The 25185-nt window shown below is 39.0% G+C and overlaps 1 protein-coding gene across 3 annotated transcripts in view; it reads right to left on the bottom strand.

The window, feature by feature from the left end:
• Positions 1-25185, bottom strand: part of ABCB11 (ATP binding cassette subfamily B member 11) — a 142246-nt gene that overhangs the window by 2906 nt on the left and 114155 nt on the right. For 2 of the 3 annotated variants that reach the window (XM_043992208.1, XM_043992207.1), the window contains 8 exons: positions 20265-20369; positions 19991-20152; positions 18241-18444; positions 17048-17289; positions 15145-15301; positions 11703-11900; positions 7213-7419; positions 2613-2759 (listed from right to left, as the gene is read on the bottom strand). In XM_043992208.1, the coding sequence (XP_043848143.1) occupies positions 2613-2759; positions 7213-7419; positions 11703-11900; positions 15145-15301; positions 17048-17289; positions 18241-18444; positions 19991-20152; positions 20265-20369 (1422 nt within the window). Of the gene's footprint in view, positions 1-2612; positions 2760-7212; positions 7420-11702; positions 11901-15144; positions 15302-17047; positions 17290-18240; positions 18445-19990; positions 20153-20264; positions 20370-25185 lie in introns of those variants that run through there. The other variant, XM_043992209.1, reaches the window with a different exon arrangement.

Genomic DNA, 25185 nt, shown 5'->3' with positions numbered 1-25185 from the left:
ATCTTGTAATCAGTGCATGGCTTAATACCACAAAAGCCTGATTAAACATGGTGAGGGCATCATTACCAACATCATCACTGACATTTATATGGTTCTTTAGTGCAATGGGTAAAGCAATGGACTTGGAGTCAGGAAGACTTGAGCTTAAATCTTCTCTCTCTCTTTTTTTGGAAGGCAATGAAGGTTAAGCGACTTGCCCAAGGTCACACAGCTAGTAAGTGTAAAGTATCTGAGGCAGGATTTGAACGCAGGTCCTCCTGACTCCAGGGCCAGTGCTCTATCCACTGCACCACCTAGCTGCCCCCTTGACTTTAAATCTTGCCTCAGACACTTAACTAACTGTGTTAACCTGGGCAAATCACTTAAACTCTCAGTTTTGCCTCAGTTTCCTTGTCTATAAAATGGGAACAATAATATCACCTACTTCTCAGGGTTGTTGTGAGAATCAAATGAGATAACATTTGTAAAGTGCTTTGCAAACCTTAAATCATTATATAAATGTTAGCTTTTATTATTAGTTTCCCAACAGCTACCCATGTGGTAAGTACTATTATTAATTACATTTTACAGATGAAAGACTGAACCCTAGAGAGGCTAAATGGCTTATTAAATCACATAGCTACTAAGTACAGACAAGGTACTTTGCTAAAACAAAAAAGGTGCTATAAACTTTTTTGTTATATATGGGTCTCTCACTTCCCTCTTTGAATTCTCTGAGGCACAAGCCTAGTAATGGTATCACTGGATCAAAGGACAAAGATAATTTATCAACTTTGAGGAAATGCTTCCAAATTGTTTTCCAGAATAGTTGGACCAATTCACAGCTCCACCAATCGTACATTAGTGTGCCTATTTTTTCTCTTTCTTTTTTTGTTTTTGTATGTGTTTTGAGTTTTTTTTGTTTGTTGTTTTATGTGGGGCAATGAGGGTTAAGTGACTTGCCCAGAATCACACAGCTAGTAAGTATCAAGTGTCTGAGGCCGGATTTGAACTCAGGTCCTCCTAAATCCAGGGCCATTGCTTTATCCACTGTGCCATCTAGCTGCCCTTAGTGTGCCTATTTTCTAGCAGTCCCTCCATATGTTATTCTCCTTTCTCTTCATCTTTACTAATCTAATAAGTATGAGGTATAATTCAGATGCCTTTTTCCAAATTGAATACCATGGAACCCTGGTGTTCCACACAAAGTGAACAAGATTTCCAATAGAAAATATTTTTACTAGAAATATTTTCTCTTCTAAAATGTAAAATATAAGGGTATGTAAATATCTAAAAATAATCATAATAATTGTTGTGCATGTAAAAATAGGCCGATTTTCCTCTCTTTTTTGTTTCAATTTTCCACAGGTCCTCTGCAACCTAACATTTTGGAATTCACCAATAGTTTTCAAAGTCAAAAATGTCCAAGGGCCAAATTAATTTGGGAAACAGGTGTAGGGTTTAGTCAGTTATACCTCTTTCACTGTTCAGTACATAAATACATATACATATATATGTGTATGTGTAAATATATATATATGTACATATACATCTATCTATCTATCATCATCACTTTCTTATCTTTTTATGAGTCAGGGCCTACATACTCTGACTTATAACCTTAAGTGTTCAAAAGATAAAATGCAGAAAAGAGATGGAATTGGAATGAAGACTGAGACAAATTTATACACACACACACACACACACACACACACACACAATCTTTTAGACATGGTCAAGAAAGGACTTTTCTTTTCTTGATTTTACATATTTGTTACAAGGGTTTTGTTTTCTTTGTTTTTCAATGGTGGTGGTGGAGGTGATGAAACAAAGAGAACACATATTCATTAATTTTAAAAAATTAAATACAATTTGAAAAAAGGAAAATATCTGCTCACTTTCTGACAGAGGGGTAATTAACTTAAAATGCAATATACTATTTTCAGACAAGGCTAACATGAGAATTTATTTTGTCAGACTATGTACATATGTATTAAGGAACATCTGTTTTTTTAAAAAAATGATAAATGGGAGAGGTAGTAGAAAGACAGACTAATTTTAAAAAAAACTTGTTACTTAAAAAAAAACAAAATTAAAAAGATAAAATTAAAAATAGGAAATTTGGTTTATAATTGTCATTAGCCTTTAAAAGTTTACATTTGGGTTTCCGAAAGAATTTTACAAACAAGCCATATTTAATGATTAGACTTTTGCTTATCTGAAACAGCTAAGTTGAAAGCAATACTGTACTACCAATCTCTAAGTATCATTGTTGTTCAGTTGTGTCTGACTCTTCATGACCCCATTTGGGGTTTTCTTGGCAAAGAGACTGGAGTGGTTTGCCATTTCTTCCTCCAGCTCATTTTACAGATGAGGAAACTGAGGTAAACAGGGTTGAGTGGCTTGCCTAGGGTCACACAGCTAGTAAGTGTCTGAGGTCAAATTTGAACTCAGATCTTCCTGACTCCAGACCCAGCACTCTATCCACTACACCACCTAGTAGTATTACACACTTCTAAAAGGAATGTACTTCTAGAATATGGTGAAAATAATGTTATTTGCTACAAAGATATCTAAAACCAAAGACATAGACATAATCACAAGACTCCCCATATTTTTTGTGGGATACATACCTTTTCACTTTCTGTATCTAAGGCAGAAGTTGCCTCATCTAATAACAATATTTTGGGATCCCGAAGGATAGCACGAGCTATTGCAATACGCTGCTTTTGACCCCGAGACAGCTGGGAGCCCTGTGCCCCAACATTGGTTTCATATTGCTGAAAAAAGGAAATGAAGCAACAAATTATTGAAGTAGTCCACTGTCACCATGCTCTACAGGTTCCTAGTTGGCAATGGCTTCACCACAAGGCATGGCCTGGTATTAATTTTGCATTTATCAGGTATTGGTGATTAAGACTTTTACTTATTGAAAACAGCTACATGGAAATCAATACTGTTCTTTACCAGCACTCTTGGTACCAAAAGTACCAACACGACAACTGACTTGTTTAAGGTTACAAAGGTGTTGTTGTTGTCCAGTTGTTTCAGTCATGTCCAACTCTCTGTTACCCCGTTTTGGGATTTTTTGGGGAAGAGATACTGGAGTGGTTTGCCATTTCCCTCTCCAGCTCATTTTACAGATGAGGAAACTGAGGTAAACAGAGTTAAGTGACTTACCCAGGGTCACACAACTAGTAAGTGTCTGAGGTCAGATTTGAACTCAGGAAGAAGAATCTTCTTGACTCTAGGCTCAGTGCTTTATCCACTGTATCACCCAGCCACCTCAAGCAGATGATTTAGTGTCCTATTTTACTGAGGAGCTCTATCACTCTTTCAGGTCCCTTTCTTATCAGCTCTTTCAGCTCCATTCCTCTATCCTTCATAACTGCTCATCATCATCACCTAGTTGTGATTGTAGTGATAGGAGAGAGATTCCTGTTCCTTATTAATCCTACTATCCATGCCCTTGCTTCTGTTCCCTCTTCCCATCTCATCTAGGGGCAGCTAGGTGGCCCAGTAGATAGAGCACTGGACCAGAGTTTGACTCTCACCTCAGACACTTACTAGCTATGTGACCCTGGGCAAGTTACTTAACCCCAATTGCCTTAAATATCCAGGGACATCTCCAGTCATGCTGATATATAGCTTGCCATTGGACCCAAATGGCTCTGGAGGAGAGAGTGAGGTTGGTGACTTTGCACAGCCCTCCCTCACTTAAATCTAATTCAGTGCAAGTCATGACATCATCTGATGTCATGGTCCTCTTCAAGAATAAAGGACAAACGACAACAACCCTTCTCACTGAGGACCTTACTTAGGCAATTGTTCTTTCTGCCTCTCCATTTTTCTCTTCCTCTGTTTTTCTCTCTGTGTATCTCTCTCTGTCTCTCTGTGTGTGTCTTTCTGTCCCTGTCTTTGTCTCTTTCTGTTTCCATATCTTTGTCTCTGTCTCTGTCTCTCTCCCCCTCTCTAGTGGTTCATTTCCCATACGTCTACACCATGTGCATGTCTCCAAAATCCTAATGTAACATCCTTGGACCATTACTGAAACTTGGAGCCTGCATGAACCAGATTCATTCCTGGAGACTTCTCAATGATGAATAATATCCTTGATTCATGTTTGACCCCACCCAAAAAGGCTCTTCTGGTAACATGAATTTTATTTGTTTTGTCCCTACCCATGGAATCTTCTGGGAACATCAGAATTTCACTCATGTCTAAAAGACACTTCAGCTCCTATGTGAGTACTCAAGCTAACAAAACATCAAATATAGAATGTTTAATTTAACACAACACATTATTCCTCATTTCTGAGAACATAAACTGTGAGGATAACTCCCTTCCCTTTTCTTTTTTCTTTTTTTTTTTTTTGCTGGTCAGTGAGGGTTAAATGACTTGCCCAAGGTCACACAGCTGGTAAGTGTCAAGTGTCTGAGGCCGGATTTGAACTCATATCCTCCTGAATCCAGGGCCAGTGCTTTATCCACTGTGCCACCTAACTGCCCTCCACCTTCCCTTTTCTGACTTGGTTTATGCCTTCCCCAAGTACCTATACAGCCTTCTAGACCTATAATACTACTCTGTCATATACACTACCCCATCTACATTTGATGTTTCCATTTCCAAACTATCTACACCCCTGCCTCCACCCTTTATTTTGCCTTTCTGCTCCCACCACTTAACCAAGACTGTTCTCTCAAAGGTCATAAATGACCATTTAATTACCAAACCATTGGGCTTTGTCATTCTTCACCATTTTCCAGGTTCCACTTTATACTACCCTCTTCTCTTGGATTCAGAAACACTGTACTCTCTTGGTTATTTTCCTACCCCTCTGACTCCTCCTTATTTGTTTCTCTTTTTGGCTTCTCATCCTCTTTTCATCCCCTTAATGTGAATATCCTCCCAAGACCTATCCTTGGTCATCCTCTTTTCTTTCTACACCCTTCTTTGTCCATTTCCTTTACCGCCATGGCTTCAACCACCAAATTCCAAATCTGGACACTCAGGCTTGACTTCCTTCTTAGCTGCAGACCCCCATATCCAACTACCTGATATGCAGCATAAAAACTGACTTTGACTTAGGCCTTTCAGGTTTACAAAGTGACTTCTATACACGATCTCATTTGATCTTTACATCAACTCTGCAAAATAGATACTTAAGTTATTTTAACTTCATTTTATAAATAAGGAAAACAGAGCCATAGAGAGGTTAAGCCGTTTACTCATAATCATATGGCTGGTGAGTTCTGATGGTTGGATTCGAACCCAGTTATCCCCTGACTCTATCATACCACACTGCCTACCATCTGTCCCACAGGACCTTAAACTTAAGATGTCCCAAGCTCAGCTCATTCTATCCCTCCTAACATATGTTCTACCTTCTCACCTTGTATTTCTCTAGTCACTCAGTACACCCCATATTCATAACCTTGGGGTTACTTTTGACTTCTCTCTCCTTCATCTATCAAACACAACTAATGACCAAGTCCTAAAGATTCTGTATCCACAACATCTTACATCCATCTCCTTCTGTCTATTTCACTACCACTGTGCTGGTACAAGTCTTTATCACCATCCATCCTAGGCTTCCACGTAGCCTATTTGTACATAGTTATTTATACGGTGCCTCCCACATTAGACTGAACTCTACAAGAGCAGGGACTGACTTTTTCTTCTTTTTGTATCTCCAGTGTTTAGCACAGGGCCTGATACATAGTAGGTAGATGTTAATTGACTGACTATTCTAGTATATCTTTCATTACACTACCAGCATCACTTTTTTATACTTAATATGTTTTTTGTATCGCTTCTCTGCTAAAAAAATCATCTTGAGTGGTTCCCTATCAATCTCATGACACTCTACTTCTTACTTCTCTGTATATCTTTCCCTTGTTTATGTGACTCGAGATTTCATTGGAATAGAAAGACTCAATTAGGACACTCCCTCTAACAGTGAAGATCTGGGTCTACTCTCAATTTATAGTCTTTGAGAGCTGCCTGGAAGTCGCACTAAGAACCAAGATCATCCATGGGTGTATTTTAGAGATAAGACTTAACTGTGGGTCTCACTGACTTCAAGGCTGGTTTTCTAGTCATTGTGACATTTTTCCTACACTGAACTACTCTCTCTCCCCATACTATGCTCCCCTGCCTCAGTGGCTATTCTTAGCTGTTTCCCATGCTTGTAATGCATTCCCTCCCTGTTTTTTCTCTCCATTAAAGTCCTTTCCATTTAGAAAATCCACCTCAAATATCACCTCTTCTAAGGAAACCTAATATCTCCTCCCTTGAGAATGCACAGAGCACTTTGTTTTATAATATGCTTCTTACAAAATATTGAAGAAATTTTGTTGGTGTCTTATTCCTATGCCAGACCTCTTTGACCATAACTGTTTTATTTCTTCTAGTATCTGACACACTGCTCTCTGCACATAGTAGGTGCTTGATAAACATTATTTGTTGTTGTTGTTGGGTTGAATATTATCCCCACAGCTTTGTAATTTACAGTAAAGTAGCAACATTTGCCTTTCACATCAAGATACAGCAGTGAATAATTATCATGTTGTTTGAGGATTAGACTGAGTCTCTGCAGAGGCTTAGAATCAGAACTATGTGAGCTATTTAGCCAAAAACCTTCAAGCAATGAATCTATAATAATCAAACAGACCAAAAATAAGCCGTCTTTCCCCTCCAACTCCACCCTCAACATCACTATCGCTTTTCCAAATGAGAAAAGTAAGCAACTTTTGTGTGTAGGAGATTCTAAAGAAAGAGAGAAGCATGGGGACAACTTCATCTTTATTCTATCTGTGTGTCTGATCCCAAAAGAGACACCTGAAATAAACTCTTGGTGATAGAAAAGCACAGAATTAAAGCAGAGATGGGTTAGTCCTTGGCATTAGGAAAGCTGGTCTACAACACAGCAGATGCAGCTTCTACCTGCCCCCAAATAGATAGGGTCTAAATGAGGTATTATCTTGCCTGCCAAATTCTGTAGGGTTCTTTCCTCAAATGTACTTAATGAGTCTTCCCTCAAAACATAACAGAATGTTGATACAGCACATTTATTTTTACTTTGAAAGAGTAATAAACTCTGGGGTATAAGAAAATTATTATGTTTTCATATACAACCTTGGTTTCTGTCCCACCTCCCCAGCTTTTGATCTGTTTCCCCTTTCTGTGAAAAATTATTCTGGGAATGATTCTGGATTCTACTGTGGTACTTACCTCTGGAAGTGACATGACAAATTCATGTAGCTGGGCCTTCTTGGCCGCATTAATTACACTCTCCATTGGAACATTCCTAGTGTTATCTCCATATCTGATGTTGTCAGCGATGCTGCAGGCAAATAATATAGGCTCCTGAGATACAATTCCAATTTTAGATCGAAGGAACTGGACATTAACACGTTTGCAATCATGTCCGTCTATTATCTGTCAATAAAGGGGATAATAAATTCATCATAGTTTGGAATTCTAACTAGCAGGAATTCTCCACATTCAGAAAAATGCATTTCTTCTTGTAGAGGATGGTTGCATAACTCTAATAAGGCTGTGGTTTGGTTGGAATTTGGCAGAACTATAGACCCACAAGGGACTCAGATGTAATACATCATCTAATGTAGGTTTTCTTGGGGGGCTCTAAGATTTTGTTGATATGAGTACTCTTTCCATCAAGGGAGACTGCAAACCTTCTAAATCTTATTCAGTGATTTTCATCTGTTACTATAATTTTAAAAATTGACCTGCTGGTGGTCAACCTTCTGGTGAAGAGTTAATCATATTAGGCTTGATGATTCTCCTTCTCCTTCTCCTTCTCCTTCTCCTTCTCCTTCTCCTTCTGCTTCTCCTTCTTCTTTTGGCAGGGCAATGAGCATTAAGTGACTTGCCCAAGGTCACATAGCTAATAAGTGTTGAACTCAGGTCTTCCTGAATCCAGGGCTGGTGCTTTATCCACTGTGCCACCTAGCTGCCCCCTAGGCTTTATTCTTGGATGATAGACAGATTGACCATCACTGGGCCCACACTTGAAGACTTCCTGTTTGGAAGTACTTCCTAGGGCTTGTGTTTTATTGTTCTATCCTTTAGAATCTAGAATCACCTTTGCTTCCTGATGAGGCAGCAGAGTAGGAATTTAGTGGAGGTATATATAAAAAAGATATATCCTCCTGTAACATTAGTGCAGAAGATGCTCCTACAATAAACAAATTGTCCTATTTTAAAAGTTCATGGTATAACAATACTATGCAAGTAAGAGTCCAATTAGCATAATTAATACAGTTGCTGCAACATACTGTAATTCAGTAGGGAATCAGAAAGCTAGCCAAGAGTCCCCACATTGGACAGCACATAACACCTCAATTCTCAGTGCCCCTGCCCCTGCAATAAAGAACACAGAACTGGTTAATGAGAGAGACAACACAGTACAATGGAAAGAGCACTGTCTCTGGAGTCAGAGAACTGTGTTCAAATCCTACTTCTGATGCTTACTTCCTGTGGAACTTGGGTAAATCTCTTAACTTTCTTAAGTCTCAACTGGAACTAGATAATCTTCAAAGTTCCTTGTCCTTCCAGAACTATGATTTCATGAGCCTAATCATGGGCAAACCATTAAAGTAGACAAGTATGAAGACTACAGAGAAATCATGAGATGAAAGAAGCATGAAAAAGAGTGAATAGACAATGAATCCTAATGGGGAGAAATCCTGACTTGAAGAAATTGAAAAAAAATGCTGTAATATTTTATATATTCAAATTAATTTAAATGTAAATAATTATTGTGCAACCATACATGCTTACATTCATGTTTAATTTCTTTCTAATAAAAACACACTATTTCACAGAACCACATTGATTAATGAATGCTTGTCAGTCTTCAAGAACCTTGGTGTAGTGGAAAGGGCATTGAAGTTAAAGTCAGAAGAGCTGAGTACAAATACCATTGGCTCTCTTACTTGCCCTTGAGAATGTTACTATGTAACTTTTCTGGACCTTAGTATCTTCATCAGCAAAATGGGGACACTAGAAAGTTGACTTGTAAGGTCTCTTTCAGCTCTAAATCATATAATATTATGATTGTTTGTCTACTTGGGGAAAAGTATTTATCCTTATGTGATAAACCTGAGATTGGGATATTGCTTATTTGGGACTCCATCTCTCATTCTCTGACTGCAAGGTGTTTGGGGAAATACTTGAAACAGAAAGCACTGCTGGACACGAGACTGCTTTGATAGCTAAGTGGCACCATGGAAAATGTGCTGGGCTTTGACTTAGGAAGATGTGAGTTCAAATCCAATCTCAGATACCTACTAGTTGTACGACCCAGGGCAAGTCATTTAACCTCTGTGTACCTCAGTTTTCTCAACTGTAAAATGGGGGTGATAATAGCACCAATCACTCCCAGGGTTGTTATGAGGTTCAAATGAGATAATGTTTTTAAAGGGCTCAGCACAACGCCCTGCAGATAATAATCACTTAATAAGTTTTTATTTCTTTCTTCCCCTCCCCATCCCTCCGTCCCTCCCTCCCTCCCTTCCTTGGAAAACAGCACTAGTGGCAGTGATGGTAGGGGGAGAAAGAGAGAGAGAGAGAGAGAGAGAGAGAGAGAGAGAGAGAGAGAGAGAGAGAGAGAGAGAGAGAGAGTGTGTGTGTGTGTGTAGTTCATTGAACATTGCCCTGTGAGGAGACTCCGGAATACCACACAGTGAGAGGAGATATAGAGATTCTGCTATACCACCACAGTGGTCCCTAGAGAGGAGCAAGACAGGGTCAATATGTGAGATGAGCTCACCTGGTATATGGAACAGGGGGAGAAGGAGGAAACTTGACACTTGGTATCTAACTCCCTAGTTTAATTATTTTCATTAGGTTTTATGCTTCTGAAGGAGGAAACATGCTACTGAAATATAAATCTATCTAACTTTAAAACTGTACAATTTTAAAATGTCATTATTTAAAATTTTTGTGCTATAAAATTTAATGCCCTGGAACAGAATCCCAATTTCCTCGCCCTACTTATATTTTGGTTGAACAGATATGATGCAATCTAAAAGTTACTCTAGGGAGATGCAAAGACCTAGTAAATATGATCCTAGTCTTCAAGGGCCTTATAGTTATCTTAGGCAAAAGGCTTTATTTGTCTGGCATTTTTGAAAATCATATTCTATTTCTTTGAAAAATGTTGATTCCATTATAATCTATTTTCTAAATACTCTAGCCAGCAGCTATTTTCAAAGCAGATTAAATATCTTTATATATATATATATACACATTTATAATATATAATGTGTGTGTGTATATATATGTATATATGTATATATATATATATATATATATATATATATATATATATTTGTTGGGGGAGCAATAAGGGTTAAGTGGCTTGCCCAGGGTCACACAGCTAGCAAATGTCAAGCGTCTGAGGCCGGATTTAACTCAGGTCTCCCTGAATCCAGGGCTGGTGCTTTAGCCACTGCGCCACCTAGCTGTCCTGATTAAATATCTTTATGCTGAAAATTGCTAGCAGAAATGGATGGCAAATGCTGTGTAATCATTCTGCATTCATTGAGAATAACCGAGTCTGCTTCTCTCCCATTCCTTGATTCTCAAATTCCCTAATTTATTTATATCCATTTATGTATTTCTTCTTAGCCCCTGCTTGCTTTACTTTATTTGGAAATGTGTTTTAGTTGCATCCTTCAGTTTCCATTACATCTCTCACCATTATATGATCTATCTCCATCATCAGTTTCCCTCTTCCTCCTTTCCCAGTCTTTCCTCACAGATCCCTGCTTTCCCCTTTTCATTCTTTCTTATCTCCTTTTCTCTTTAATTCTTCCCTTCTCTCCTTTTCTCCCTCTATCCTTTTCCCTTCCGTACCTTTCTCCCTCTTTTTCTCTTCTTTTCCTCTTTCCCTCTTCCCTTCTCTCCTCTTCTCTTTCCCTTTCTTCTCTTATCTCTTCCCTCTTTTTCCTGCTATCCTCCCTCTCTTCACATGCTGTCTCTCTCCTTTCTTTCTCTCCTCTCTCCCTCTCTCTCCCTCTTCCTCTCTGCTTCCCCTTTTCCCCTCCCCCTCCCTCTTCCATCCCCACTCCATTATGCCAATTACCTAACAGAACTTTTATGTGTCTGACACTTTCATGGAGACAAAAAAAGCTCTTTCAATAACTTGTGGTGGCCTTTTTAAAAAAGAAAAAGTGGGAAGCCAAAATACCATGCTACATTCTTCATTTGAGCATTTTGCTCCAGCATCTGCAATATTTATTCTTTTTAGATGACAAACCACTTGAACAGATATCATCTACCCTTTTCTTGCCTTCAACTTTGTACTGGCTTTGACCAACTCGATTCACTGTCTCTTGCCAGTTGCCTCTTTCTAAGATTTCCCATCATCCCTATCCCATTGAGGCTTCACTTTCTGCTTCATTTCCAGGCAAGTCCAGGATTCTCAAATACACTGAGCTCAAGCCTTTCAGTGTGACCTGCTGTTATCGCACAATACAGTAGTCAGCAGGCTATCTGGAGGAAGGAATTATTGGAGCAAAGTCAGGTCAACCACTGAATGACTGGAAATGGAAAAAACATTCACAGGGTTAATCATCCAAAGCAAGAGCCAAGGAGTATCTCTAGCCAACTAGGACCTTGAAAGAAAATTTCAGTAGGTTAGAGATATTTGGTAGCAAACAGGATGGCTGTGAGAAAGCCTTCAGATTGCTTACCACTTTCCCTTTGTTGGGGTCATAGAACCTCTCCAGCAGCTGAACACAGGTACTTTTGCCACAGCCACTACTTCCAACAAGTGCAAGGGTCTGCCCAGGTTTAACAGACACTGAGAAGCCATTCAAAACTTGTACAGTGGGTCTGGATGGATACGTAAACTTACAATCAACAAAGTCGATGCTCCCTTGGAAGTTGTCCTGTGGATGGAAGAAATAGGGAATACTTATATGTTCACATCAGAGCCCAGAACCTTGAAGTTAACATTAATCCTTTCTAAAGATATCTTTACCATAATGATGACAGAGCACACTACATAGAAATAAGAACTGAGTAAGATGAAATTGTAATCCTGTGCTATTAGTTATGGAGGGAAGGGAAGGTCTGAGCAATGGGGTAAAAACAATCTCCTTCGTTTTTCTCTGTTCCTTAGTTCCTTTCCTTGGTCCACTAGGAAGGAAACCATACCTCAAACTTTGTTCCTACAGCAAGGAAAAAGATATTAATAGGACATGGTTTCTTGGATTCATGCCTCTTGATCTATTCACCTTGTAATTCTAGAAAAAATGTCATTGCTTTCCCTGAGAATGACTCAGAAGCAAAATTGTCAGGTCCTCTAGAAAGTGGGTTTAAAATATGGGGTATGGAGGGGCAGCTAGGTGGCACAGTGGATAGAGCACTGGCCCTGGATTCAGGAGGAACTGAGTTCAAATCTGGCCTCAGACATCTGACACTTACTGGCTGTGTGACCCTGGGCAAGTCATTTAACCCCAATTGCCTCATAAATAGATAGGATAGATAGATTAAATTAAATAAAATAAAGTATGGGGTATAGAGAGACACAGTGACCTTTAGTATTGTTTTGTAATTCATTTATAGTGGCAGGGATTTTGTTCTAAAGGTTGACTTTGTAAAGCATATGTTTATTTAGCTCATTTGGCCAATGTTATAACTATTTTTGAGGTTCTGAGTGTATGCAAGTTTATTCAGCCTTCTCAGACCAAAGCAATTTCCACATAATATCCCCTAACACTCCATCCCCAACACACACACACACACACCCACATATACACACATACAAGCATACTTATGTACATACATATACATGGTCTATTAAAATATAGAAGGACTCAAAATCACTTTGGGGACAGCAGAATATAAATATTTGTCCCCCAAAAGAGAAAAAGGCCTATTTGTACAAACATATTTATAGCAGCTCTTTTTGTAGTGGCTAAAAATTGGAACTCAAAAGAATGCCCACCAATTGGGGAATGGCTAAACAAGTTGATGGAATATTATTGTGCTATAAGAAATAACAAGCAGGATGATTTCAGAAAGGCCTATAAAGACCTATATGAACTGAGGTATGGTGAAACGAGCAGAACCAAGAGAATGCCGTGCACAAAGACAGCAATGTTGTTTGATAAAGAACTGTGAACGACAACTATTTTCAACAATACAATGATCCAAGACAATCCCAAAGGACTACTGATGAAACATACTATCTATCTCCAAAGAAGGAACTGATATTCATAGAACACAGACTGAAGCATGCTATTTTTCACTTTCTTTCATTTTTTAATTTTATTCAGGTTTTCTTATACAAAATTACTAACATGGTAATGTTTTACATAATCATACATGTATAACCCATATCTGATTGCTTACTGCCTGGGGGAAGGGAAGGAAGGAAAAACATTGGAACTAAAAACTATAAATAAAAATGTATATTACTTAAACAATAAAATAGAAATAATTTTTTTAAGAAAAATGAAAATAAATATTTGGAAAGACCACTAGATTTGGATTCCTCTGGGTGACTATTGCAAAGTTATTTCATATCTCTGGATCTCAGTTTCCTCATGTGTAAAATGAGGAGGTTAGACTAGATGGTTCCTAAGGTCCCTTCCCAATCTAAATCTATAATCCTATTTTTTTGGCAGGGAAGGCAATCAGGGTTAAGTGACTTGCCCAAGGTCACACAGTAAGTATCCAAGGGCAGATTTGAACTCAGGTCCTCTTGACTCCAGGCCCAGCACTATATCCACTGAGCCAACTACCTGCCTCTGTATAATAATAAATATAGACTAAGGTCCTAAAATAAACAAAAAAAAAACCCCTAGGGTTTTTTTTAAGAAAATAAGAATTGAAAGTAGACTGAACCATCAGAAGACTGAACCACTAAAGTAGGGTACTGGATAATATGAGAAGGGTTGATGTGCTATCCACTGTGCCACCTACCTGCCCCTATGATTCTATTTTGTAAAGATCAAATTAATTTCTTAAGAGTTTAAGTAGTGCTCAAGAAAAGTAGATAAATCTTAAGGAGTTTTTGGGGGGACCATAAAGGTTAAGTGACTTGCTCGGTGTTACAAAATTTAAAAGTACCAAAGACTAACTTTGACCTCAGGTCTTCCTGACTCCAAACGCCACCTCTATCCTATGCCGTGCTCAACCTGTGATTTCTTCGCTATAAGGGAGTTCTTGGTGAGAAACTTCCTCTATCAATTCAGGCTCATAGAGTCTTAGAGAGTTGCCTAGAGCACTGAGTGCCTTTAAGCATAGTTTAAATTAAGCAACTTGGGCAGCTAGGTGGCACAGTGGATAGAGCACTGGCCTTGGATTCAGGAGTACCTGGGTTCAAATCCGGCCTCAGACACTTAACACTTACTAGCTGTGTGACCCTGGGCAAGTCACTTAACCCCAATTGCCCTGCAAAAAAACCAAAAACAAAATAAATTAATTAACTAATTAAGCAACTTGCCCAGGATTACTCAGGCAGTTTGTGTCAGAGGCAAGATTTGAACCCAGGTCTTCCTGGCTCTGAGGCCTGCATTTTAACTATAATTCAATATTATTAGATGACAAATATATTCCAGGATTCCATACCAGAAGAACTTCAATAGAAATATGGCAAGTACATCTGCTTTCATTTATCTTGAGATTAAATATATTTAACATTTGTTGTTCAGTCATTTTCCATCATGTCCAACTCGTCTTGACCCCATTTGGGGTTTTCTTGGCAAAGATCCTGGAATGGTTTGCCATTTCCTTCTCCAGTTCATTTTGCAGATGAGGAAGCTAAAGCAAACAAGGTTAAGTGACTTGCCCAAGATCACACAGCTAGTCAATGTCTGAGACTAGATCTGAACTCAGGAAATATGACTCCAGGCCCTTCAATCTATCCATTGTGTCACCTAAATACCCATTTTTAATGTTACATAGTTTAAAACCATATCCTATCCTAATCCAAGCATATTTTGCTATGAAAGGAAGTTCTAATTCATTTCCCTTCTGCATGGGCATGAATTCAGTGATGAGAAATTCATTTGAAATGGATATGAATTCATAAAGTACATGGATTTACAGACTGATCTGGGCTGCCCAGGCTAAATGAATGACAAAGCTGAGTGTTACTGTCTGCACTCTTGTTTCTGTTCTTACCCACTTTTCGCCTGCATGGCTGTACACGTTGATTCTGGGACAATAGTCTAAGAGTTGGAAAAACCGTGCTGCGGCTATTTTCGCTTTAGCATAATTTGGAGTGTAAGAAGAAGCTTTTCCAAGAGCAGTTCCGCTGGTCACCACTGCAGAGATCACCCTATGGCACCCAGACAGCAAAATTAGTTCATTTCAGGAAACATTTACAAAATATCCATAGTAGAACAGGGATTGCACCGTGCTCCAACACTCACATACTCTAAAGCTTCTTAGCCATTTTGTGTGTGGTTATGGACCCCTTTGGCAATCTGGTGAGAACTGTGGTCCCCTCCTCAAAATAATGTTTTTATTTGCCATAATATGAAACACGTGGAATTTAAAAGGAAATCAATCCTATTGAATTGCAATTAATAAACAAAAAAATCCATGGACCCCATGAAGTCTATCCATGGACCCCTCTTTGGGGTTCATAAATCCCAGGTTTAGAACCCCTGATATAGAACTCCAATGGCTCCACATTCTCATCATTGTGGGCAATCCCTCCAACAGGGAACATTACAACCCAACAGCTCTTTCCTATCCTTTGAGATGCTTATCTATGTCCTCACAGAAATTCACCACAGAATACAAGGACCCATTCCCTGTTCCCAGAGAAATTTCAACCTAATAAAATAAATCAATCAGCAAATATGCCAGGCAGGCCCTGTAAGAGTCCCCCAGGGATACAAAGACAAAATTAAGCATCTTATAATTTAGTGAGGGGAGTATAACCATAGAAACAGTATATAGTATGTCAAATGTATCAGGATCTATGCAAAGCAGCTGATATTGTCTGAGCTTTTATCCACATGACTTAAGAGTAGTAGTAGTAGTCTTTGCCTTAAGATGCCCTTTCCCCCATTCTATCCTAAATAAGTGCATAGCCTATAATGAAACAATGAGAGGGCAAGGAAATTGTTACGTGGGTGGGTTTTGTCTCAGTGCTCAAACAATCTGGTATGGCTTCATGAGCAGAAATGCTACAGCATCAGTAGCTGCTTTAAATCCCACTTTGTACACACACAAAAAATATTTCTGAGGAGGAGGAAATCGGAGAGGAAAAAGAATATCATGGATGTAAAACTGGAGGCAGCCTCAGAAGCAATTCCCTTATAATACAGATAGTGAAACTGAAGTTCAGGGAAGCTAAGCAATTTGTTCATGATCACAGATGCAGGAAACATTAGAGGAAGAATTTGAACCATATCCTTTGATTTGAGACCAAATCAGATGGAACATAAAGAAAATTTTGTTTGGCCCACCAAACAGTTCATTCCCATTGGTAATGTTGTATTTAATTCCCTTTAACCTCTTTCATAATAGTCTCTGAAATCTCAGTCTTGGACTCCTGTAAGCCTTAGAATGTTCAGTCATTTTTCAGTTGTGTCCGACTCTTTGTGACCTGATTTATGCTTTTCTTGGCAAAGATACCAGAGTGGTTTGACATTTTCTTCTCCAGCTCATTTTACAGATGAGGAACTGAGGCAAACAGGGTTAAGTGACTTGCCCAGGGTCACTGGATTGGAACTCAGGAAGATGAGTCTTCCTGACTCCAGGCCCAGTGTTCTATCCACTATGGTACCACCTAGCTGCCCTAAGCCTTGGAAACTAGATGTCAAAATCACACATTTCCCAGAGTCACAGGCAGGCTTCAGTTATGAGGCAAACACCATTCCTTCCTGCTGATCTTTGCTGTGTCTAATAGAGAGCAAATGGCTAGAAACTCTCCCCTCTTGGCAAGTGGACAGAAAATCAAAAAGTACCCCTCTTCATTGGAACACCTTGTTAAGTATAGTTTGAGGACTGGCCTGATCTTCACTGAGACAGAGAATTGCCCCCTTCAAAGATATGGTGTACAAATTATTACCTGAAGACATAGCTGAAATGAAGTCCTTCATTTGGCACCAGATAGCCTCCATATCTGTAAGAAGCTGAATTGGTTATAAATACTATGCCGTGTGAAAAGCCAAAGCATAATCCATAGATATTTGCTTTTCGGATGGCTGTACTAAATAATTTTTCCACAGCCTTCTCATATGTTTCAATGAATCGGATTTCCTTTCCCATCCCAGCAACTGTGCGGATATTACTGAGGGCTTCATTAGAAATCTGAAGAATAAAAAAAGAGAAGAAAGGATTGCATGTCCACATGGGCAGTCATACCATAATCTCTCCTTTTGCAAATCAGAGGTAGGTTGCAACAAGTCAAAAACCAAAAGGACGACCCTCTTAAGAGGGTGTGAATGTGGATATTATGACTCAGGTTGTTTTATTAGAGTGACTGTATCTGGAGTCAGCTTGGTAGAAAGACTGACCTAACTAATCATGGAAATTAACATAGTTGCTGTTCAGTTGTGTTCGATTCTTCATGACAGTATGTTACATGGGGTTTTCTTGGCAAAGATACTGGAGTGATTTGCCATTTTCTTCTCCAGTGGAGTAGGGCAAGCAGAGGTTAAGTGACTTGCCCAGGGTCACACAGCTAATAAGTATCTGAGGCTAGATTTGAACTAAGGTCTTCCTGACTCCGGGCCAGCACTCTATCCATTGAGTCATCTAGCTACCTCCATATAATAAGAAACACAGACTAAGGTCCTAAAACAAACAAAAAACCTACATTGCTTTGGGTTTTTTTGAAAATAAGAATCGAGAGGGCAGCTAGGTGGCACAGTGGATAAAGCCCAGGCCCTGGATTCAGGAGGACCTGAGTTCAAATCTGGCATCAGACACTTGACACTTACTAGCTGTGTGACCCTGGGCAAGTCACTTAACCCTCATTGCCCTGCAAAAAAAAATAAGAAAAAGAAAAGAAAAGAATTATTGAAAGATTAGATTGAACCTCTGACCCATATATCTATATACATTTTTTGCCATCAGAGACAGTAGAATGTTGAACTAGGACACTAGAAAATATGAGAACGATTAGTGGGAACTTTTGGGATTGGTAAGACATTTTGTAGGTCATAAAGTTCTTTACCCTGTATATAGCTAATATATAGCTGATTGCTTCTTTGTCCAAAATGATCTTGAAATTCAGACACCTCCTTTCCCCACAATTACCTGGCCAGTAACTTCTAAGGCATGCTTGTCCAAAGAGGCGAATCCTGTCAACATTCGAGCTTGTATGGCTCCTGATAAAGCTAAGAAGGGAAGGAAGCATGATATCACTAAACTCAGTTTCCAGCTGAAGATAAATGAAATGATCAGGGCCACACCAACATTGGAGAAGGAACTGACAATCATTCCAATCTGAGTTCCAGTAGCCTGAAAATCAAACACAACCCAAGGCAATCATTATCGTGATATATGAAATATACTGCTCATGTTCAAGAAATGTCAAGCATTGTTATCAACATGTGTCAGCTTGGATGTAACTCAATTCAAAATAAATCTAATAAATAAAATTCAATGTTTTTGGTTCTCCAAAATGAATTCCCTTAAAAATTAAACTCCTTTAGTCAATTTAGAAAGTACTGCAAAGCCTTCCCATGTATTAATATAAACCCCCAATGGAAATAGAAACAAAAGGAAATCCAAGTGAGCTAACTGGCAAGGGATTCAATTAAGGCGTGATGAAGAATTTCCTAATGGGAAGGACAATAAGGCACTGAACAGGCCCCTAAGGGAGGTTTATGACATTTCCTTCTCTAGAACTCCTTAGAAATCTCATCTGTCTGGGAGGTGGTTAAGCTGTTAAGGCAGAAGGATGGATCATATGCTCTTTAAAAGGCCCCTCCATGGTTTGAATCCTTTGATTCTTGAAGTTTTAAAAGTATGAGTGGCATGAAAACTGGCCTATTAAAAAGGTTTTGGGTTGGTAAGAAGAGTAGAAAACACTTGCTTTTCTTTCCTCTGATCAGTATTATTTACCACACCCACAAGCACTCACAGTAGTCATATGATAAAACCATGGTTCAGCAGAAAGCTGTCCCCCACCTTTTCTCAGGAAATGAATACAAAATGTAAAATGAGTAGCAGAAAGTATAAATTGGTGGTGAGAGTAAGGGCAGGATGGGGTGGAGATGATTCCTAAAAACATGTTGGCTTTTGTACTTGGGCTAAGTTAAGACAAGTCAAATTAAATAGTGCTTAGAATAAGATGTCTAACGTTTAAAAACATGTTGTTTCATCCAGCATATCAGAGTAAGTCCCTTGAGTAAATCTGTATCTTGTTGTGCTCAGTAACTACCAATTAGGATTGCTCATTCCTTTAGCTTGGTTCCCCTGACCTGACTTTTACCCTGGGAGCCTGAGAGAGTGGAAAAGGCCTTCCACTTCCACAGAAATCACACTTCAAACAGAGGAACATATGACCTTGGAGAATTTGGAGTTTTGTTTGCCAAGAATGGGATCAAAACTCCACCAATCACAGGTAAATTCTCCTCTGTTGAGCATGTCATATGAATTTCAAAAACTTGGAAAAGAGGTTGCGATGTTTGAAAAAAAAATCCATAGTCTATAAGGACCTTTCAAGAAGTATAGGATCGGGGGAGGCTAAGTGGCACAGTGGATAAAGCACCAGCCCCGGATTCAGGAGGACCTGAGTTCAAATCTTGCCGCAGACACTTGACACTTACTAGCTGTGTGACCTCGGACAAGTCACTTAACCCTCATGGCCCCGGGGGAGGGGGAGGGAGAGGATGGTATCCATTCATTGTCAATCCTAGAACTGATGGAAAATATGACCAGCATATTCCAGACCCTCAAGTAACTAAATCATTGAAAAATGTGCAGATGTTTGAACAGATCCAGGAGAGAGTTCCCACTAGAAATCTCCCAGCCCCTCCCTTCAGCCCTCCCTAAGACTTACCCCTTGAACTTGAGATGCATCTGTAGCAAGTCTTGTTGTCAGAGCTCCAGGGCTATTCTTTGGGTCATCAAACCAGCCAATATCTTGCCCTAACATGGCCTGGAAACCAAGTCTACGTAACCTTTTGGTGAGCAGCTCTCCAGATTTGGCAAATGTATATCCCTAAAGCACAAAAAGGAGAGTTTATTAACAGATTTCCAAAAGGGAAGAGGGAGAGAATTGGGATTTTTAAAAATATAAAAGCTTTAAAAATTATTAACTAAAAGTTCATTACCTGTAGAAATTGAGTGAAAAAGGACATAATTCCTAACAGTACGAAGAATATACACAGCCCATCAATCTGATACCTTTGTTCCTCTTTATCAAGAAGAGAAAAAGTCTTTGGGAAAATGAGAGACAACAAAGAAATGTTATTCTAAATAACATGTCAAATGAAATAAATTCATAGATGTTTTAAAATGCACTCTGGATCAAAAGACATTTGTTTTTGCTTAAAAACTAAACACTGAAAAAACAAAAAACTAAATACTGAAGCAAAATATTTATAAATATGCTTATAAAACTTTTTCTTTATGCAGTAAGAAGTATGACCAACAGGCAACATGGCTTAGTCTAATGAGAGTGTTGGATTTAGAATTAGGAGGACATGATTTCAAATCCTGCTTCTGACCCTTATTAGTATTATGAACATGGACAAGTCCCTTAATCTCTTGGAGCCTCAGTTTCCCCATCTCTAAGATGAAGGAGGTGAACTAGCTGATCTCCAAGGTCCCTTCTAGCTCTTCGTAGCTCTAGAGTCTATGATCAATTTTTATTTATAAATACTTCAAGATCCATAAATATTTCAATTCTTATTTAATGTTCATAAATACTTAAACTATTTTAATAGTACTAAAAATGCAATGAATTGGTAATGTGTATGTTTAAATGGTAGATGCAATGATGATATTTTTGCTTCCTGTGTAGAACCTGTCTGGTATTATGTAGCTTTATAGATCCCATATATATATTAAGCAATGTAATAATTTCTAATAGTAGCAGCAAATATTTATCAGTCTTATACTTATTTGTCACCAGGACAGGGTATCAATATTACAATAAATCTATTTTTATAATATTTGTGGATTCTCATTATCTACCAAATAAAAGCTAAACTCCTTGGTCTAGCACTCACAGTCCTTCCTAGTCTGTACTAAACTTATCTTTCCAACTTTATCTTCCACCTCTCCCCTTCATATATATTATGTGCCCCAGACAAACCAGATTCTTCACTATTCCTCAAACATGCCTCACAATTTTCCACTTCAATGCTTTTATTTCATCACCTCTCCCTAAAATGCCCTGCACACCTAGCAAAATTTTAGCTATCCTCTTCAAGTCCTCTTAAATTCTACCTCCTCTCTGAAACCTTCTCCATGATCACAGTAGCCAGAAGTAAACCATCCCCTACTATGAGTATAATTTTGTATTGCCCAAATGTCTCTCATAACATATTGTATTAGGGGCAGCTAGGTGGCGAAGTGGATAAAGCACCAGCCCTGGATTCAGAAGGACCTGAGTTCAAATCCAAGCTCAGACACTTGACACTTACTAGCTGTGGGACCTTGGGCAAGTCACTTAACCCTCATTGCCCTGCTCAATATCATAATCATAATCATAATAAACATATTGTATTGTGTAAACATTTTATTTTCCCTTCTTTCTTTGAAGATAGAAGGCATGTCTTATAGAAAGCTTGGTTTTCTCCCCTTTGCAGTATATAAGAGTGATTTGCACAATGTAGGAACTTGAATATATGTGCAATGAATGAATATTGTTTATATAAAATTGGACATCTTGTTCCAAAATCAAATGATCCTTCTCACAGTAGCATCTAGGAAAAGCACAGCACTATGGGAAGTGGTGTCTGGCCTCTGAACTGCAAGTTGGTGTCCAAATTCACATATTCCCTCATCTCTCTATATTGCCTACCATAGTGTTCAATTCTTTCCCTTTGGTGCATCCCTCAGAGTTTACCTTTTGATTTATTCCTTCCTTCTTTCCTTTCCTGTCTCTAAATCAACAATTCAATCAGCAAATCAAGTTGCTTATGACTTAAAGCCACCTTCACCTGCCACACCAGTTTCACCCCCTCTGCCCACTGCTGACACAGGGCTTCTGATTGGCAGCAACCACTTGCCAGGTCAAATCTACCACATGTATAACTCTCAAGTGGATCCACAATGTTGCTGTTTCACCAGCCTACTTAAGCCATGCCTCCGTGGGTTAGCTCTGATAAGAAAGATTCAATCAATTGTCCTAAGATTCCATTTACCATTTCTGTGACTTCTCAAACTAAAATACACCTTCCAGGCTGCCACTCTTCAACATATGTTGTCTTCCCCATTAAAATATAAACTCCTCGTGGGTAGAGAATGTCTTATGTTTTCTATCTGACTCCCCAGTACTTAGGACAGTATCTGTCACATAGTAAGTACTTAAATGTTTTTTCATTCATTCTCAGTGGGAAGTCATGGCATGGGCTGAGTCCTACAGACCCTAATTTATTCACCTTAGGTTTCACCCATTTTCCAGTGCATAATGGAGTTTTGTTAGTGAGTCATTTGAGCTTAACTTCAGGAGAGAATAATTTTAATGATGCGTGTGAACTCAAATATCTTATGGAATAGGGAAAACTAGGACCTGCCACTGATACACAAACATCCGAAGACCTGCCATCTTTGGTTTTTACTAAGACATATTAACATTCAATGAAATGGATTCCATATATGGAAAAATCCCATTGACTTTGTTGGTGTAAAGGTAACTTTGAATGAACAAAAAGTTTAAATTGTAAACTTTTAAAAAAGAAATACACACACACACACACACACAAAAGGGGGCAGCTATGTAGTGCAGTTGATAAAGCACTGGCCCTGGATTCAGGAGGACCTGAGTTCAAATCTGACCTCAGACACTTGATACTAGCTATGTGACCCTGGGCAAATTACTTAACCCTCATTTCCCCTCCCCCCAATAAAAAGAAACAATACTACCAAAATATTACTCAATAATGGCCCAATATGACTCACTTTAGATAAAGATTAAAATTATTGCAACTAGCAATACAGTAGAATGTTGGATTTGGATCTAGGTTCAAATCTTGTCTCTGACACTTATTAACTTATAACCCTGCTCTAGTCACTTAATGTCTCTGAGACTGAGGCAACTTTTTAAGACATGTCCTTAATTATAAATGGGTTGCAATATACTTTGGCCAATGAGATCATAGATTCTTGAAGTAATTCAATTAACTGGCTTATCAATCATTTCTATGATAGATTTTAAGTACATGAAAGCATTTTATTTCCTTAAATAATTTAAACCTCTCAAAATTTATTACAGTGTTAAAATAACTTAGCAAACAATTTGCTTTAGTTAAATATCCTCTGCCTGACCCCTTCATGTTTGTGAAGGGTCTGTCCATAACCCCTTTTTTCTCTATACTCTCTCCCTCTATGCAATTGCTTCATAAATGTAGATATTTAACCCTGATTGCTTTTCTAACATCTAGGCTGCATCTCCAGCTCCCTATAAGAAATCTCTACCAGGATGTCCTGCTATTGCTTCAAACTCCCATGTCCAAAATCAAGCTTTATTATTTTTCTTCATAAACATGCTTTTCCTGATTTTGTTATTTCTGTCTATAGCGTAATTCACTCAGTTTCCCAGGTTTGCAATCTTGGCATTGTCTTTGACTAATCTCTTTCCCTCAACTCATTTGTAACTAGTTACTGATTCCTGCTACATCCATATCTCCCCTGGCCACACCGCCTTTCTACCCGCACTGTCACTGCCCTAGTACAAGACTTTTAACAGGTCTTTCCAGCTCTGCTCTCTGCAGACTCCAATCTACTTCACTGTGAAGCAGTCAGCCACCACGGGAGAAGATTCTACACCTGCCTATGATGGGGAAGGTTGCTCTCAGGGACTCCAAAGCAGCAGTCAGGATGTATCCATGGCCCTTGGTTGTAAGAAGTAGTGGGATAGGTCTGAGTGGTTGGGGCTACTACTACTACTACTAATGAATAATGACCACTCGGCATATTGTAGTATTTTAGAGTTTGCAAAGAACATTGCATATGTTATTTCATGTGAGATAGTTGCTATTATTCCTCCATTTTACAGATGAGGAAACTGGGGCTCAGAGAACTTAAATGACTTGCTCAAGGCAACAGCTAATAAGTGTGTCTGAAGCAGGATTTGAATTTTGCTCTTCCTGATGAGCTTTAAAGAGTCAGACTGGAAGGATGAGGGACAGTGCATGAATGGTGTTTGTCAGACCAACCGTATAGGCACCAGACCTTGGATAGTTGCTAGCATGACTGCGATTTCATATCACTTTTGTGAAAATTATTTTGCTGAATGGGATCAGCCTGCGTGGATCCTGTCAGCTAGTGAAGCCTGTCCCTCCTGCATGGAGATCTTGGGAGGAATGACATAAAAATGGTAAACTGTCAGAGAGGGTATAAGTACCTGTTTAGTCTCAGCAGCGCTGATTGCCCACTGAGTAACTCAGCTATTTATGATCTGTGATGGGCAGCTCTTTCATATGCTAAATGTTTGATTGACGCATGGTCTGAGTCCCAAATGATTCAGCTTGGAGTTCAGTGTGCTCAGGGGACCCAGAGCAGGGGAGGGTGATTGTGGAGGAATACAGGAATGCCTGTGTCCTTACCACAATACATACTTTATGGTGCAACCATAATAAGTTTTCTTTTGCCTAGATTGGGTCATGCCAGATCCTTGCTCAACAAATCTTCTATCATTCTCTACTGTCTGTTTTGTTAAATTCAGACCTCTTTGCCCGATCAATGTTCAAGAATCTCGGTAATCTGCCCTCTTCACATTCCATGCTCCTGTGAAACCTGATGACATTCTGTCCCTATCCTAATAGCTAACATTTATATGGCACTTTAAGATTGTCGTATACTTAACATTTCATCCTCACTACAACCCAGGGAAGTAGGAGCTATTGTTATCCCCATTTTACAGATGAGGAAACTGAGGCAGGCAGTGCTTAGATGACGGGCCCAGGATCACACAGCTCAGGTCTTCCTGAGTCCAGCACTTTAATCACTTGAAATGTATTGCAGTGTCTCCTAGCTACCTCCTGCCCCAATGTCTTATTCTCAGTTCTTCACCCCTATAGGTCT

This window comes from Dromiciops gliroides, chromosome 3, assembly GCF_019393635.1.
Source record: "Dromiciops gliroides isolate mDroGli1 chromosome 3, mDroGli1.pri, whole genome shotgun sequence".
NCBI classification, from domain to species: domain Eukaryota; kingdom Metazoa; phylum Chordata; class Mammalia; order Microbiotheria; family Microbiotheriidae; genus Dromiciops; species Dromiciops gliroides.
The sequence above is the reverse complement of the archived record's forward strand: the minus strand, read 5'-3'. Positions and strand labels throughout refer to the sequence as shown.